The sequence below is a fragment of the Pongo pygmaeus genome, chromosome 15 (assembly GCF_028885625.2).
Source record: "Pongo pygmaeus isolate AG05252 chromosome 15, NHGRI_mPonPyg2-v2.0_pri, whole genome shotgun sequence".
In the NCBI taxonomy this organism is placed as follows: domain Eukaryota; kingdom Metazoa; phylum Chordata; class Mammalia; order Primates; family Hominidae; genus Pongo; species Pongo pygmaeus.
This window is the reverse complement of record NC_072388.2, coordinates 37,673,889-37,690,773: the sequence shown is the minus strand read 5'-3', so window position 1 is coordinate 37,690,773 and position 16,885 is coordinate 37,673,889. Positions and strand designations below refer to the sequence as shown.

The window sequence follows — 16,885 nt, the reverse complement described above, 5'->3', positions numbered from 1 at the left end:
AGAAACGGTAAACCAAATCTTTTTCTTCCTTAACCTCTCTCTCAAATAATGAAGCAGGTGGGAATTCATTTGTAAAAGGATCAGCCTTAGGGCTGAGGTAACACAAACAAGTAGAAAAGAAATGAAGATTCAATCATCTACAGAATATGGATAGAGATAAAAGGGAAAACCTTTAAAAGACAAGATACTCTACAATGAGTGTACATGAAGAATAGATTTCAGTTCCTCAGATTAAGGAACTCTCAAAAGGTATAGAAAACCATAAAGAAATTGAAAAATAGAAGTTAAGAGATAGGGAAGTTCAGAAGTAAAGGAGCAACATCTGAAAAATAGCAGTCCCAAAAATGCATTAAAAATTTCCCAAAATTAGGCCAGGCGTGGTGATTAACGCCTATAATCCCAGAACTTCGGGAGACCAAGGCAGGCAGATCACTTGAGGCCAGGAATTCTGAGCAACACAGTGAAACCCGTCTCCACAAAAAAATAGAAAAATTAGCCAGGCATGGTAGTGCACACCTGTAGTACCAGCTACTCCGGAGGCTGAGGCAGGAGAATCGCTTGAGCCCAGGAAGCAGAGATTGCAGTGAGCCAAGATCGTGCCACTGCACTCCAGCCCGGGTGACCGGAGTGAAACCCTGTCTCAAATAAAATTTCTCAGAATTAAAAAAAAGATGAAGCTCGGCAGAAAGACATGGACCTGTGTAGTCCCAACTACTCAGAAGGCTGAGAAAGGATTGCTTAAGCCCAGGAGTTTGAGGCTGTAGTGCACTATAATTGCATCTGTGAATAGCAACTGCACCACAGCCTAGGCAACACAGTGAGACCCCATCTCTTTAAATATATATATACATACACACACATATATATACACATATATATATGAAAGACCTTACATTAAAAGATTCCAGTTGAGCATGGTGGCTCACACCTGTAATCCCAAGACTTTGGGAGGCCAAGGCAGGAGGATGACTTGAGCTCAGGAGTTTGAGACCAGCCTGAGCAACACGAGACCCTCATCTCTTTATTTTATTTTTGAGACAGGGTCTCTCTCTGTCACCCAGGCTGGAGTACAGTGTCGCAATCATGGCTCACTGCAGCATCAACTTCCCAGGATCAGGCAATCCTCCCACCTCAGCCTCCTGAGTAGCCAGGACCACAGACGGGTGTCCTCATGTCCAGCTAATTTTTGTATTTTTTGTAGTGATGGGGTCTCACCGTGTTGCCCAGGCTGGTCACAAACCGCTAAGCTCAAGTGATCTTTCTGCCTTGGCCTCCCAAAGTGCTGGGATTAGAGATGGGAGTCACAGCACTGGGCCTGACTCTCATTCCCGACCCTCATCTCTTTATTAAAAACAAAACAAAAAAAAAAAAAACCTCTGAATCCCTATGTAGTTTCTAACTTGTTTACTTAAAATAACAAATATGTTTCTCATATTATTTGTTCAGCCCAGTGACAAAATGAACATTCTCTTAGTATAGCACTGGTTACTCACCGATCTAAAACTTCTCCATGAAAAAAAGAGAACAGCAAAAAATCCAACAACAGCTGCACATATCACCAATTCCCATGGAAAACCATAAGGATTAGAATCTGGTCTCATACCTTCAGGCAGTGCTGCCACAACCTTCAAGATAAAGAAAAGTAAGTTCTTAAAAATGTACTTTTGGTAAAAATATTGATTACAAACATAGGTACAAGTTTATGTGGTCAACACAGAATGGGCTGCCAGACTAATACCAAACAAAAGGTATCAGAGTACATTTTTTTGTCAACTTTCAATCACTATCGCCAAGTAAAGAACATCAGTATGGTGAAATGCAATTATCTTCAAACTGGAGTTCTACAGAGGTGACTTAAAGCTTCCAAGCATGAGAATAAGAGAAGGTCAAAGAAAGAAACTGAGTGATCTGGGGTTCAGGTACTCTTACCCTGATTTAAACCAGTTTCGGTTTTATCTACGCAGTATAATCAGTTCCCCAATATACAATTTCCCTACAGGAAGAAAAAATCAATTTGCAGCTTTAAAAATAAAAAGTTTGATTCAAAGCCAGCCTGGGCAACAAAGTAAGACCTGTCTTAAAAAATAAAAAAAAGTTTTGAACACCACTGATAGAGCTTTGGGTTTGGAGTTTGAATCTCCCCACCCTACCTCTGTGGGTCCCTTCTCTTATATGTAATGAGAATAATGCTGTTTGAACGTGCCAGATAGGTGCTCAATAAAGGGTAATTATTTCTATTATCTCCTCCAAAGACCCTGATCTTCTGACCATGGCCTTTCCACATTACTTCTCCCCACAGCAGACCTTCAGCACAACACAGCCTAAGGCTTTTGCTGTTGCTTCTATATTTCACCTTCCTCTGGGTCAGCTCATTATTCATCCTTACCTAATGGGGTTATTCTGCTCTTTGTTACCAGGCCCAAGATATTACTTGATCAAAAAGAAAAGGGGAAAGGTAAGGGGAAAAAAGAAAAATGCCATTTTAAGAACAATCTGAATTATGATGGGGTTTGATTCTTTTCAGGCTTTAACCCAAAACCTCTACAGCAAATCTTCCTTTTAGGCCCTTTCTGCCTATAAGAACAGTGTTTAATAGTTATTTTCCTCTACAAAATCTTTTATAACTCTAATCCAAATATGTACTCCTGCCAAGGTACTATCTATACTTCATTAACCTGTACCAAACAAACCTGATTATGCTTCTAAAAAATATCCGTTTACCCCGATCTCTGTTTCTGCCTCTCCCTACATTACCCTAGGTACCAGTTCGCAGAAATCCAGTATCATTACAGGCAATTAATGATAAAAAAAAAAATACTTATTTTTGCCATTGGGGGAAAAAGGCATTCAATACACAATACCAGGGAGAAAAGTTTTCTTCACAGTTTACACATTTTCCAAGCATCTTACTTTTAGCTAACGTATTCAACACATAAGACGCACATTACCTCAAAAGTTGTGTAATCAATACGACCTATGACACTCTACTTTAAAAGGCAATTCCAAAAGCATCTCTCAGATCAAACACGTAATTACCTTTAGTACAATAATATTTCTTAGACTCAATCACATTTTATCAGCTCTTCTCTTCTAAAAGGACATGGTAAATTCTAGTTTAAAGCACTGAGCTACGGCCGGGCGCAGTAGCTCATGCCAGCACTTCAGGAGGCCAACGTAGGCGGATCACAGGAGGCCAGGAGTTTGAGACCAGCCTGGCCAACATGGCAAAACCCTGTCTCTACTAAAAATACAAAAATTAGCCAGGCCTGGTGGCAGGCACCTGTAGTTCCAGCTACTAGAAAGGCTGAGGTGGGACAATCACTTGAATCTGGGAGGCAAAGGCTGCAGATCAAAAAAAAAACTTTTTTTTTTTTTTTTTTTTTTTTGAGACAGAGTCTCACTCTGTTGCCGAGGCTGGAGTACAGCAGCACCGTGTAGGCTCACTGCAACCTCCATGTCCTGGGTTCAAGCAATTCTCCTGCCTCAGCCTCCCGAGTAGCTGGGATTACAGGTGCCCACCACCATGCCCGGCTAGTTTTTATATTTTTAGTAGAGACAGGGTTTCACCATGTTGGCCAGGCTGGTCTCGAACTCCTGACCTCAGGTGATCCACCTGCCTTGGCCTCCCAAAGTGCTGGGATTACAAAAAAAAAAAACTTTAAAAAAATAAAATAAAATAAAGCCTTGAGCTGGTTAGATCTGGCAGACTGGAGAAAAGCAAAGAATCTGAGTCTTGGCCAGGCACGGTGGCTCAGGCCTGTAATCCCAGCACTTTGGGAGGCCAAGATGGGCGGATCACTTGAGGTCAGGAGCTTGAGACCAGTCTGGCCAACATGGTGAAACCCCATCTCTACCAAAAATACAAAAATTAGCTGGGCATGGTGGCGTGAGCCTGTAATCCCAGCTGCTCGGGAGGCTGAGATACAAGAATTGCCTGAACCCGGGAGGAGGCTACAGTGAGCCAAGATCGTGCCACTGCACTCCAGCCTGGGTGACAGAGTGAGACTCCATCTCAAAAAAAAAAGAAAAAAAGAAACTGAGTTCTAAAGGATTCAACTCAAATTCATTGCTCTGGTCTAAATTATTCTGGCTTTCTCAAGGAGATTTTTCACTCTTAAATTTTATCTACAACATAACACCCTATCTCACAAAAACATATAAAGAAAAACCAAATTTCTCAAATATCAACAAATATAATACAGAATTACATGTAATCTGATAAACTGGAATTTAAAGGGTGATGGGTAACCCCTCCAAGAGTAACCCTCCATAAAATACGGTAGTGATTAATCACAGAACACTTAAAATCTATTCCATTTCCAAAACGTGAGTACTAAAGGAGTTCAAGATCAAGTAGCTTTAAAAAAAAATCAATCAAGTTGATAAAATATACTAAGAATAAACTAAAATTGTTTTTCATCTAACTTCAAACATGATATATATTAATAACAAAAAGAATGTCAACATGCAGACCCTGTGAATACTTGACTATAACACAAAGTTCCATTAAGGTACACCTCTCCAAGATAAAATATTAACACTAATCACTCTCAAACTCTTCCCAAACATAGAGGAGGAAGAAATACTTCCTAACTTATTCTATGAGGCTGGTATTTACCCTAAAAGCCAGACAAATACATCACACAAGAAAAGAAAATCACACACCGATATATCTTATGACTACAGGTGCAAAAATCCTCAAAAAAATATTAACAAACCAAATCCAGCAACATATAAAAAGGATTATGTGCCATGACCAAGCGAGATTTATCCCAAAAATGCAAGGTTGGTTTAACATACAAAAATCTTATAAACCATATTAAGAAAATGAAGAGGAAAAAAAAAAAACACATGATCATCTCAATAGACACAGAAAAAGCATTTGACTATATCTAGCATGCTTTCATAATCAAAACATTCAACAAAAATTAGCCAAGCATGATGGCACATACCTGTAGTCCCAGCTACTCAGAAGGCCGAGGTGGGAGAATCACCTGAGCCCAGGAAGTTGAGACGGCAGTGAATCATGATCATGCCACTGCACTCCAGCCTGGGCAACAGAGTGAGGCCCTGTCCCAAACAAACAACAACAAAACAAAACACACTCAACAAAGTACGATTTGAGGGAATTTCCTCAACCTGACAAGGAACATCTATGCAAAACCTACAGTTAACATCATACTTAATGATGAAAAAAAAAAAAAAAAACCTTTTCTCCTAAGATCAGGAACAATAATGTCCGCTCTATCAACATGTATTCAACATTGTAATGGAGGTTCTAGCCAGAGCAATTAGGCAAGAAAAATAAATAAAAGGCATCCAGACTGGAAAGGAAGAAGAAAAACTGTTTGAAGATGACATAATGCTATTCTATATATAGAGAAAATCCTAAAGAACCTATAGAAAAACTATCAGAGCTATTAAGTTCAGCAAAATTGCAGAATACAAAATCAACATAGAAAAGTCAGTTGAATTTCTATACAATAGCAATGAGCAACCTAAAAATGAGATAAAGAAAACATTTCCATCTATAATAGCATCAAAAAGAATAAGATTATTAGGAATACATTTAACAAAAGAAGTGCACACTGAAACTACAAAATATTGTGGAAAGAAACTAAGGAAGACTTAAATAAATGTAAAGCCAATCCATGTCCATGGGCTGGAAGACTTCTTTGTTTGAGACAGGGACTGAGTCTGTCACCCAGGCTGGAGTGCAGTAGTGTGATCTTGGCTCACTGCAGCCTTGCCCTCCCCAGGCTCAGATGATCCTCCCGCCTCAGCCTCTCAAGCAGCAGGACTACAGGCACATGCCACCTCACCCAACTAATTTTTGTATTTCTTTTAGAGACAGGATTTTGAGAGTGGCAGGAGGCAGCCAAATGCCCAGGCAGACAGGGGCGGGTCCCTAGTGAAATCCCAACTTCAAGCCAAAGACAGTTTAAAGCTTGAAAGCCAAGCCACAAGTTAAACCCTTGGACCAGACTGAGAACTTGCCTTCTTGTTTGGCGCACTTTCCTCTGATTGATCCCCATCTTTCACCTATTTTACGTATACCTACCCTTTACTAATAAGTTTTCTTTTTCTTTTTTTTTGAGACGGAGTCTCGCCCTGTCACCCAGGATGGAGTGCAATGGCGCAATCTCAGCTCATGGCAACCTCCACCTCACGGGTTCAAGCAATTCTCCTGCCTCAGCCTCCTGAGTAGCTGGGATTACAGACGCACGCCACCATGCTCAGCTAATTTTTTGTATTTTTAGTAGAGAAGGGTTTCACCATGTTGGCCAGGCTGGTCTCAAACTCCTGACCTCGTGATCCACCCCCATCACCCTCCCAAAGTGCTGGGATTACAGGCATGAGCCACCTGTAATCCGGAGCACCCAGCCTCTTAATTAGTTGTCTACATTGTCACGCCCACCTTTGAGTGGTGTCTTTGCTTTAACCTTTTTTGCATACTCACAAACCAATCAGCATGCACTCTCCATTCTGAGTACACAAAAGGCCCCAGACCCAGCCACACAGGGGGACTTTCCCACCTTCTGGTAGGGGAACCACCCCCTGCATTCCCTCTTTGCTGAGAGCTTTCCTTTCACTTAATAAATTCTATTCCACTCACTCTCTGGGGTCCGCGTGCCTAATTCTTCTTGGTTGTGAGACAAGAACTTGGACGTAGCTGAGCTAAGGAGCAGAAAGACCACAACAGTTTCACCAAGTTGCCTGGGCTGGTCTCAAAGTCCTGGGCTCAAATGATCTGCTCACCCTGGTCTCCCAAAGTGCTGGGATTACAAGCATGAACCACTGCACCCAGCTTGGAAGACTTAATATTATTAAGAGAGCAATACTCCCTAAACTGATCTACAGATTCAATGCAACCCCTATCAAAATTCCAACTGCCTTTTTTGCAGAAATGGACAAACAGAATCCCAAATTCCTAAAACTGAATTCCTAAAATTTATATAGAAATGCAAGGGACTCCTCATAGCCAAAACAATATTGATAAAGAAAAAGAATGCGGATAAACAAAAACAACGTTGGGGGACTCATACTTCCCTACTGTATCTTACTACAAAGCAACAATAATCAAGACATTGGGTAAAAAAAAAGTTTTAACGATAATGTAGTAATGGCATAGGGACAGACACAGACCAATGAAATAGAAATGAGAGTCCAGAAATAAACCCTTAAATTTATGGTAAATTATTTTCAACAATATTAAGACAAATCAATGAGGAAAAAACAGTTCTTTCAAACAAATCATACTAGAATAAGCCAATAAATATCCACATGCCAAGGAATGAATCTAGACCCATTCTTCATAACATATATGAAAACAAAATCACTCAAAGTGGATCAAAGAACTTCCTGTAAGAGCTAAAACTCTTAGAAGGAAACATAACTGTAAATGTTTGTAACCTTGTCTTAAGCAACGGTTTCTTAGCTATGACACCAAAAGCACAAGCAACCAAAGGAAAAAAAGATAAATTAGACTTAATCAAAATTTAGAACGCTTATGCTTCAAAGGACACACCAAGAAAGGGAAAAGAAAATGCACAGAATGAGAGAAAATCTTTCTAAATCATTTATCTGGTAAGCATTTAGCACCCTAAATGTATAAAGAATGCTTATAACTCAACAATAAAAAGACAACCCATTTTTTAAATGAGCAAAAGGAAATCAATAGACATTTCTCCAAAGAAGATATAAACAATAAGCACATGCTCAACATCATTAGTTACTAGGAAAATACAAATCAAAACCACCACAAGGCCTGGTGTGGTGGCTCACATCTGTAACACCAGCACTCTGGAAGGCTGAGGCAGGAGGATCCCTTGAGGCCAGGAATGTAAGGCAGCAGTGGGCTATGATCATGCCACTACATGCCAGCCTGGGCAACAAAGCAAGACCCCATCTTTTAAAAAACAAAACAAACAAACAAACAACAACAACAAAAAAAAAAGAGTGAGGCCAGGCACGGTGGATCACACCTGTAATCCCTGCACTTTGGGAGGCCAAGGTGGGTGGATCACAAGGTCAAGAGATCAAGACCATCCTGGCCAACATGGTGAAACCCATCTCTACTAAAAAATACAAAAATTAGCCAGGTGTGGTGGTTAGTGCCTATAGTCCCAGCTACACAGGAGGCTGAGGCAGGAGAATCACTTGAACCTGGGAGGCAGAGGCTGCAGTGAGCCGAGATCACGCCACTGCACTCCAGCCTGGGTGACAGAGCAAGACTCGGTCTCAAAAAAAAAAAAAAGAGTGAAATACCACTCACTTGTACACCCACAAGGGTGGCAATTAAAAACAAAAGAAAATAGAAAATCACAAGCATTGAAGGGGATGCAGAAAACTGAAACCCTCATAAACTGCTGGTGGGGATGTAAAATGGTGTGACCTCTGGAAAACAATTTGGCAATTCTCAAAAAGTTAAACATACGGTAAATATGACTCAGCAATCCCACCCTAGGTACTTACCCAGGAGAACTAAAAACATATATAAAAACTTATACACATACACATAGCAGCATTATTCATAATAGCCAAAAAGTATTAATAATCAATATGTCCATCAACTGTGACATAAATGTGATATATTCACACAACGGAATATTTTTTCACCATAAAAAGAAATGAAGGGCCAGGCGAAGTGGCTCACGCCTGTAATCCCAGCATTTTTGGAGGCCGAGGTGGGCAGATCACTTGGGCCTAGGAGCTCAAGACCAGCCTGGGTAACATGGAGAAACCCTGTCTCTACAAAAAATACAAAAAAATTAGCCAGGCCTGGTGGCATGTGCCGTGGTCCCACCTATTCAGGAGGCTGAGGTGGGAGGATCACCTGAGCCAGAGAGGTCTAAGCTGCAGTGAGCTGAGATCGCGCCACTGCACTCCCCTCTGGGTGACAGGGGTGAGACCCTGTCTCAAAAAAAAAAAAAGAAAGAAAAAAGAAATGAAGCTCTGTTACATGCTACAACATGGATAAGCCTTGAAAACATGCTAAGTAAAAGAAGCCAGACAAAAGGCCACATATAGTATGACTACATGACACATGCAGAACAGACACGTTCATAGAGACAGAAAATAGATTAGTGGTTGTCAAGGGATGAGGGGTGGGAATTAAGACTGCTAATCAGTAGAGTTTATTTTCTGGGGTAATAAAAATGTTGAGGAACTGTGCTGTCAGTTGCATAACATAGTGAATATACCAAAAAAAAGCACTGAAATGGACATTATAAAAGGATGAATTTTATGTTGTGTGAATATATCTCAATACAAAATAATTTTTAAAAATAAAAAAAAATTTAAAGCAGAACAATGTTGCGCCATCCTAGCCCCCAGGCCAGGGTACTCGCATTTAGCCAAAAAAAAAAAAAAAAAAAAAATGTGCAGGTGAGGATACAACGCACCAGACTAGAGAAAACTGCAAAATCTGGCTGCATTTCTCCATGTCTCTGTAAATTGGCAGTCCTGTAAAAACTAAATCTTGATTATTATTGTTTTTAGTGAAGAAAGGGAAATATGCTTCTTTCTATAAACCCTACCTCCATGAATAAGTTACCACAGCCAGAAACCTGGGAGTCCTTCTAGATTCCTTCTCTCTCACCCTTCACATGCAATCAATAAAGTCAAACATATTTTAGCTCTTAGAGGCTATTTCTCCACACAGTACCCTCTTTCCTATCCCTACTACTGTCACCTCTCCCTTAATCCCTATTTCAAGTTTTGTTTCCCTGACATCTAATCTACATGCTACTATCAAGAGCTTAAATTTTAAACCAAAAGTCTAACCATGGAAAAGCCTTCAACAGCTCTCCAACACCTACAGCACTTGGAACCTACTTACATCTCCGGCAAGCATCATTGCACATCACTCCCTAAGCCCACTTTACACTCTAAGTAATACAGCTCCTAGTTCCCTGCACACACTGTTTCATGCCTCCTCTGCTTAAGTTATTTGCTCAGCCTGGAAAGACTTTCCTAACGCTCAAGAAAATGTAATCTCTCCCACTCCTCAATTTCCCAAGCACTCTGTGTATGCTTAGATAAGCACTTCATCAGTTTCTACTTTGTACTATTTTTCTTTTTTTTTTTGTCTTCTCTCTCTTAACAGACAACATGATGCTAGTGGCCAAAACTATGTCTTAGTCCATTTAGAATCTCCATAAAGGCGCTTTTTTCATATTAAATACATACATATACGTATGCACTAGACAAACTATGAACTCATAAACACCATGGCAACACTACCTTTAATTCACATAACAAGAAAACATAATCATAACTGCCTCAATAATTAAGTGGTCTTTTTAAAGATTTAATCCAGTTTTTAAAAACACGGCGACATAAATGCCCCTACACATGTCAACAAAGATACCTAGAAACACTTAAGGGGAAAAATCTCTACAACCTGATTATAAACTAGACCTGAAAAAAAACCAAAATTTGAACACTGGGAGTTTACTATCTCTAGACTGTACATTAACAAGACAGAAGCGAAGAACAATCTCACTCGTGGTAGAACATCTCAAAAGGGCATTCTTTACCATAAAAAAAAATGCAGAATCAAAATTTCAACTCCCCGCCCAACCTCAGGTGTCCTTTCAAGGTTCAACGAGAAGTTACATCACTAAATGTAACCAATTTAAAGGAACAGTCCTCAAGTTTCTCACAGTCGAAGGAACCACGTGTCTCTGCTCAAAATAAACAACATAGCGGAAAGGCTCATTAGTTTTAGGAATCGGGAAACATTTACATCTTTGCAAAGTCCAGCTAAGCAAGTGCTTTCTTCACCTTCCCAGAGCCCCAGGTCCTCCTCCATCACACAAAAACCACTCAAGCGCCCTACAAGCCTGACTACTGCCTGGAACACAGGCCGGAGCCGGGCAGCAGACGAGGACTGGCTTCGGGACCTCCGACCACTGCGGCTTAGACCCCAAAGCCGGTCTACTGCTTCCTTCCCCCGGCGGCTCCCGCGACCCCTGGGCCACGTAACACTCATCGCGCCTGGGCTCACCCTGCGTAGCTCCTCCAGGACCAGCCCCAAATACGGTTGAGGGGTAGCCCCGGGCTCCTCCATAGCGCCAAAGCTGCTCTCGTGGTCGCCACAGTCACCCCGGCCTGTCCGGGCCACAATAAACGGCGGAGAACACACAGCCCTCGGTCCGGAACCCGAATCCGCACCCGGCAACCGGAGTGGACCACTGCGGAGCCGGCTGCGGGGGGAGCTGGGGGACAGGGGTACCCACAGGCCTCACAGGCCTACGCTGCCCTTCCCGACCCTCTTGTTATACTTTACATCCTGAGGCAGCGCAGGTCCGAGCCCGACCCGCACAAGCCTGCGACGTACCCTGTCCTCGCCACCCCACCCCTCGGTTTGGTTTCGGCCGGGCAGCCGCGAGAAGGCGGGGAGGTGCGGACAGCCGCAAACTTCCCCTTCTTCGCGCAAGCTTCGCAGACGTGTCCCGGTCGTTCGCTCTTAAAGGGGCCGGCGCTCTACCTAGCGAAGCCACCCATCCCTGGTAGTGGAGAGGCTTGGGACTAGAGGATGGGATTCGGCCTCATACTCTGCACTGTTGTGTGAGCCGCACAACCCCAAAGACCAGGGCTGTGTCCCAAGGTCCCCCGCCTCGGGCGGCCGCGGTGGCGGCGGCGACGAGGCTTCTCCTAGAGGCGTCTCGGCGCAACCCCGCCCCCTCGACCCAGGGGCTGACTCCAGGCCCAGCCCCGACACCGAAGGCTTTCTTTCCGCAGCCTCGCTGGAGCCTGCTGTCTGCGCCCTGCAGAAGTCCTGACAGCGGCGTACCCCGGGAGACGCCGGCAGCCCCGAGAAGCCAGCCGCCGCCGTCATTCCAGTCAGAAAAATGGCCTGCGGGGCACGCGCCGGTGCGCCCTGCCAACCATGTCCGGACTTTGGACTTTGGACAGGAAGGCGTCCCGGCTCAGCTGTGGTCTGATCAGAGTTTAACCTGTCCCACGCAAGAGAACCTCGATCGGGTTTCCTCGCTTACCTGAGTCACCTGGGCACTTGTTAGGCCCAGCTGTCTTCAGTTCCATTAGCGGCCAGTTACCCAAATGCTAAATCAAATCCCCGTGGACCTTGGCCTGGCGCGGCGCGTGCTGTTTTCCTCCGAGAGGAGGAGCTAAAAGTAGCACCTTGCCTTCTAAATTTAGGACCCTATTTTTAGGACCGTCGAATAAAGTGCCAAGTGCTGGATTTGTTCGTAGGAGACGGTTTTAGCTGACGTAGGTGTAAAGGATAACCCATCTCATACATATGTCTTCCTTGCCAGCATAATCATTCTCATATTATGCCTTCTCACTCAAGTACTTTGGTGAAGCAACTCAAAAAGGAGCAGATACTTCCTCCTAAACAAATCACCCAAAAGAACTCAATAGATGAACAAAATCTTAAATCCTTAGGAAATTTTCCTGATGTAACCTCTTGTAGCAACGAATTGTTATGCCATTTAAAAAATCAAAAACGGGCCCAAGTTCACAGCAAGTGATTTTTCAGGACCAAAATGCGGCCTAGCTTTTCAGAACTCAGATTGCTATTTCTCCTTTGCCACATCAGCCTGAGGAGTTTCAGGAAATGCTAATATCAGAGTAGCCGAAATTGCTTAGTAATTCTCCATTGTTAAGGTATAAGGTATTACACAACTTTCATACGTGTTAGACAGTGTGTATTAAAATTACATTATGTGAATGGTTTATTAAAGTCAAAACAAGCATAATCAAACTTTTTAGAATTTCACAGACTCCTAGAACAATGTGTATGCCTCAATTAGAACATTGTATTACTCAATAAAAATTCTTCAATGTGTCTGAACATTTTCAGGAGACTCCAGAATCATTTTCAGGTTTTAGAACTTGCAAAAAACAAAAAAAAAAAAAAAAAAAAAAACCTCCCTTTGCCCTCCCTAAGTCACTCTATGTCCCTCTCCAATTTTCAATAATTACCATTCCAAATATTAAAAATATTAAGGACAGAGAATAAAATGAAAAAAAAAAAAGAAAAATCCAAGTTGCCCCCATAGCAAAAACACAGTAAAGCTTAACAAACTTAGTGCAAAATTCCAAACCTCATTTTTTTTCAGTATGCTTAATAGTTATAAACTCACCTCTTCCTCTGGACTTTGCAATTCCATTTCTTGAAAAGCTCATGTTAAAATTTCCTAACATGTAACTAAAGTTCTACCAGGCACCTCATATCCTTGAGAAAGATTTCAGATTCTAATACATCCTGCACTCTTCTGTTTCCACACTGTGATCCTGTTTTGACATTTGTGTGGTAAAGGGGTGCTACAGGTGGAGTTGTGACTACCAACCCATAACCCAATTTCATGGACCTCACTCATTGTTAAGTATATACATATACTCACACACATATATAAGCACCTATATGTGTTTTTTTTAAATGTACATATTACTACCCTCTTACAATCTATAATTGAAAAGAAAAATCCTGAAATCTATAACTGATAAAAACTAAAATGTTTTATTCTATAGCCTATTCATATACAGTACATGATCTCTATCATTTAAAAGATATTCAAAGACTGTCCTCCATGAGTAGATATGGGATTTTTTTGGTCTTGTGTAGTACCTGTTTTAAAGCAGATGTTAGAACAAATGCTGTTAGTGTTTGTGATAGATACTAGAAAACATCCAAGAATATCAGAAACATGCTAACCAGTAAACTTTGTTCACAACCTAGACACTGATTTCCCTTGTGAAGGGCCCCATTGCAAAGCTGTAAGTACTAGTTACTCCCTTTAATTAAACAGGCAGTATCACAGACTTTAAGATTTACTCCTTTGGAAGAAAAAATTATGGAGCCACATCTTTAATCTCTGTACTAGTGATGTAAGAGTTGTTCTCAGAACATACTGAATCAGGAACTACCTGTTGAACAATAGCTGGGTAATTTCCATTGTATATTCTGTGAATAAATGAAGCATTCTACTTAAGAATATATAAACGTTAGAACACAAAGAGGCTCCTCAATTGTAAAATAGAAAAAAAAGTAGTGTTAAAAATAGAACTACCATTCTACCCAGCAATGTCATTACTGGGTATATACCCAAAGAAAGTAAATTGTTCTAACAAAAGACACATGCACTCTCATGTTCATCGCAGCACTATTCACAATAGCAAAGACATGGACTCACCCTAGGTGCCCATCAATGGTGGATTGGATAAAGAAAATGTGGTACATATACACTGTGGAATACTATGCAGTCATAAAAAATGAAATCATGTTCTTTGCAGCAACATGGATGCAGATGGAGGCCATTATCTTAAGTGAATTAACGCAGAAACTGAAAACCAAATATCACATGTTCTCACTTATAAGTGGCAGCTAAATCTTGGGTACATACAGACATAAAGATGAGAAAAATAAACACTAGAGACTCAAAAATGAGGGAGGGAGCAGGTCAAGGACTGAAAAACTTCCCACTGAATACTATGTTCACTATCTGGATGACAGAATCAATAGAAGCCCGAATCTCAGCATCACGAAATCAACGCTTGTAACAAACCTGTACATGTACCCCTTGAATCCAAAATAAACATAGAAATAAGAAAGAAAGAAAGGGCCAGGTGTGGTTGGCTCGCACCTATGATCCCAGCACTTTGGGAGGCCAAGGCGGGTGGATCACTCGAGGTCAGGAGTTCGAGACCAGCCTGGCCAACATGGTGAAACCCCGTCTCTACTAAAAAATACAAAAAATTAGCCGGGCATGGTGGTGTGCACCTGTAATCCCAGCTACTTGGGAGGCTAAGGCAGGAAAATCGTTTGAACCCAGAAGGCGGAGATTGCAGTGAGCTGAGATCACACCACTGCACTCCAGCCTCGGTGACTGAGTGAAACACTGTCTCATAAAAAAAAAAAAAAAAGAAAAGAAAGAGAGAGAGGAAGGAAGGAAGGAAAATAAAGGAAAAGAGAAAATAAGAGGGAAGGAAAGGAAAGGAAAAGAAGAAAGAAAAGAAAGATGCTGGGCATGATGACTCAAGCCTGTAATCCTAGCACTCTGGGAGACTAAGGCAGAAGGATTCCCTTGAGCTCAGGAGCTCCAGACTGGCCTGGGCAACATAGTGAGTTCTCGTCTCTACAAAAAATTTAGGAAAAAAAAAATATAATAATCCACCAAGATCAAGTTGGCTTTATCCCTGGGATGCAAAGCTGGTTCAACATACGCAAATCAATAAACGTAATCCATCACATAAACAGAACCAAAGACAAAAACCACATGATTATCCCAATAGATGCAAAAAAGGCCTTCAACAAAATTCAACAGTCCTTCATGCTAAAAACTCTCAATAAACTAGGTATCGATGGAATGTATCTCAAAATAATGAGAGCTATTTATGACAGACCCACAGCCAATATCATACTGAATGGGCAAAAACTGGAAGGATTCCCTTTGAAAACTGGCACAGGACAGGGATGCCCTCTCTCACCACTCTTATTCAACACACTGTTGGAAGTTCTGGCCAGGGCAATCAGGCAAGAGAAGGAAATAAAGAGTATTCAATTAGGAAAAGAGAGAGTCAAATTGTCCCTATTTGCAGATGACATGATTGTATATTTAGAAAACCCCATCGTCTCAGCCCAAAATCTCCTTAAGCTGATAAGCAACTTCAGTAAAGTCTCAGGATACAAAATCAATGTACAAAAATCACAAGCATTCTTATACACCAATAACAGACAAACATAGAGCCAAATCATGAGTGAACTCCCATTCACAATTGCTACAAAGAGAATAAAATACCTAGGAATCCAACTTACAAGGGATGTGAAGAACCTCTTCAAGGAGAACTGCAAACCACTGCTCATCAAAATAAAAGAGGACACAAACAAATGGAAGAACATTCCATGCTCATAGATAGGAAGAATCAATATCGTGAAAATGGCCATACTGCCCAAGGTAATTTATAGATTCAATGCCATCCCCATCAAGCTACCAATGACTTCCTTCACAGAACTGGAAAAAACTGCTTTAAAGTTCATATGGAACCAAAAAAGAGCCCACATTGCCAAGACAGTCCTAAGCAAAAAGAACAAAGCTGGAGGCATCATGCTACCTGACTTCAAACTATACTACAAGGCTACAGTAACCAAAACAGCATGGTACTGGTACCAAAACAGAGATATAGACCAATGGAACAGAACACAGGCCTCAGAAATAACACCACACATCTACAACCATCTGATCTTTGACAAACCTGACAAAAACAAGAAATGGGGAAAGAAATAGGGGAAATCCCCTATTTAATAAATGGTGCTGGGAAAACTGCTAGCCATATGTAGAAAGCTAACTGGCTAGCCATATGTAGAAAGCTGAAACTGGATCCCTTCCTTACACCTTATACAAAAATTAATTCAAGATGGATAAAAGACTTAATATTAGACCTAAAACCATAAAAACCCTAGAAGAAAACCTAGGCAATACCATTCAGGACATAGGCATGGGCAAGGACTTCATGTCTAAAACACCAAAAGCAATGGCAACAAAAGCCAAAATTGACAAATGGGATCTAATTAAACTAAAGACCTTCTGCACAGCAAAAGAAACTACCATCAGAGTGAACAGGCAACCTACAGAATGGGAGAAAATGGTTGCAATCTACCGATCTGACAAAGGGCTAATATCCACAATCTACTACAAAGAACTCAAACAAATGTACAAGAAAAAAACAAACAACCCCATCAACAAGTGGGTGAAGGATATGAACAGACACTTCTCAAAAGAAGACATTTATGCAGCCAACAGACACATGAAAAAATGCTCATCATCACTGGCCATCAGAGAAATGCAAATCAAAACCACAATGAGATACCATCTCACGCCAGTTAGAATGGTGATCATTAAAAAGTCAGGAA

General features: G+C 41.4%; 1 protein-coding gene across 23 annotated transcripts in view; it reads right to left on the bottom strand.

Annotated features, from left to right (window-relative positions):
- The window catches only part of MIA2 (MIA SH3 domain ER export factor 2), a 118,263-nt gene that overhangs the window by 70,244 nt on the left and 31,134 nt on the right, over positions 1–16,885 (bottom strand). For 4 of the 23 annotated variants that reach the window (XM_063651573.1, XM_054449494.2, XM_054449496.2 and 1 more), the window contains one exon: positions 1,494–1,625. In XM_063651573.1, the coding sequence (XP_063507643.1) occupies positions 1,494–1,625 (132 nt within the window). Of the gene's footprint in view, positions 1–1,493; positions 1,626–11,011; positions 11,701–12,005; positions 12,133–13,118; positions 13,257–16,885 lie in introns of those variants that run through there. The other 19 variants (XM_054449501.2, XM_054449502.2, XM_054449510.2 and 16 more) reach the window with 14 other exon arrangements.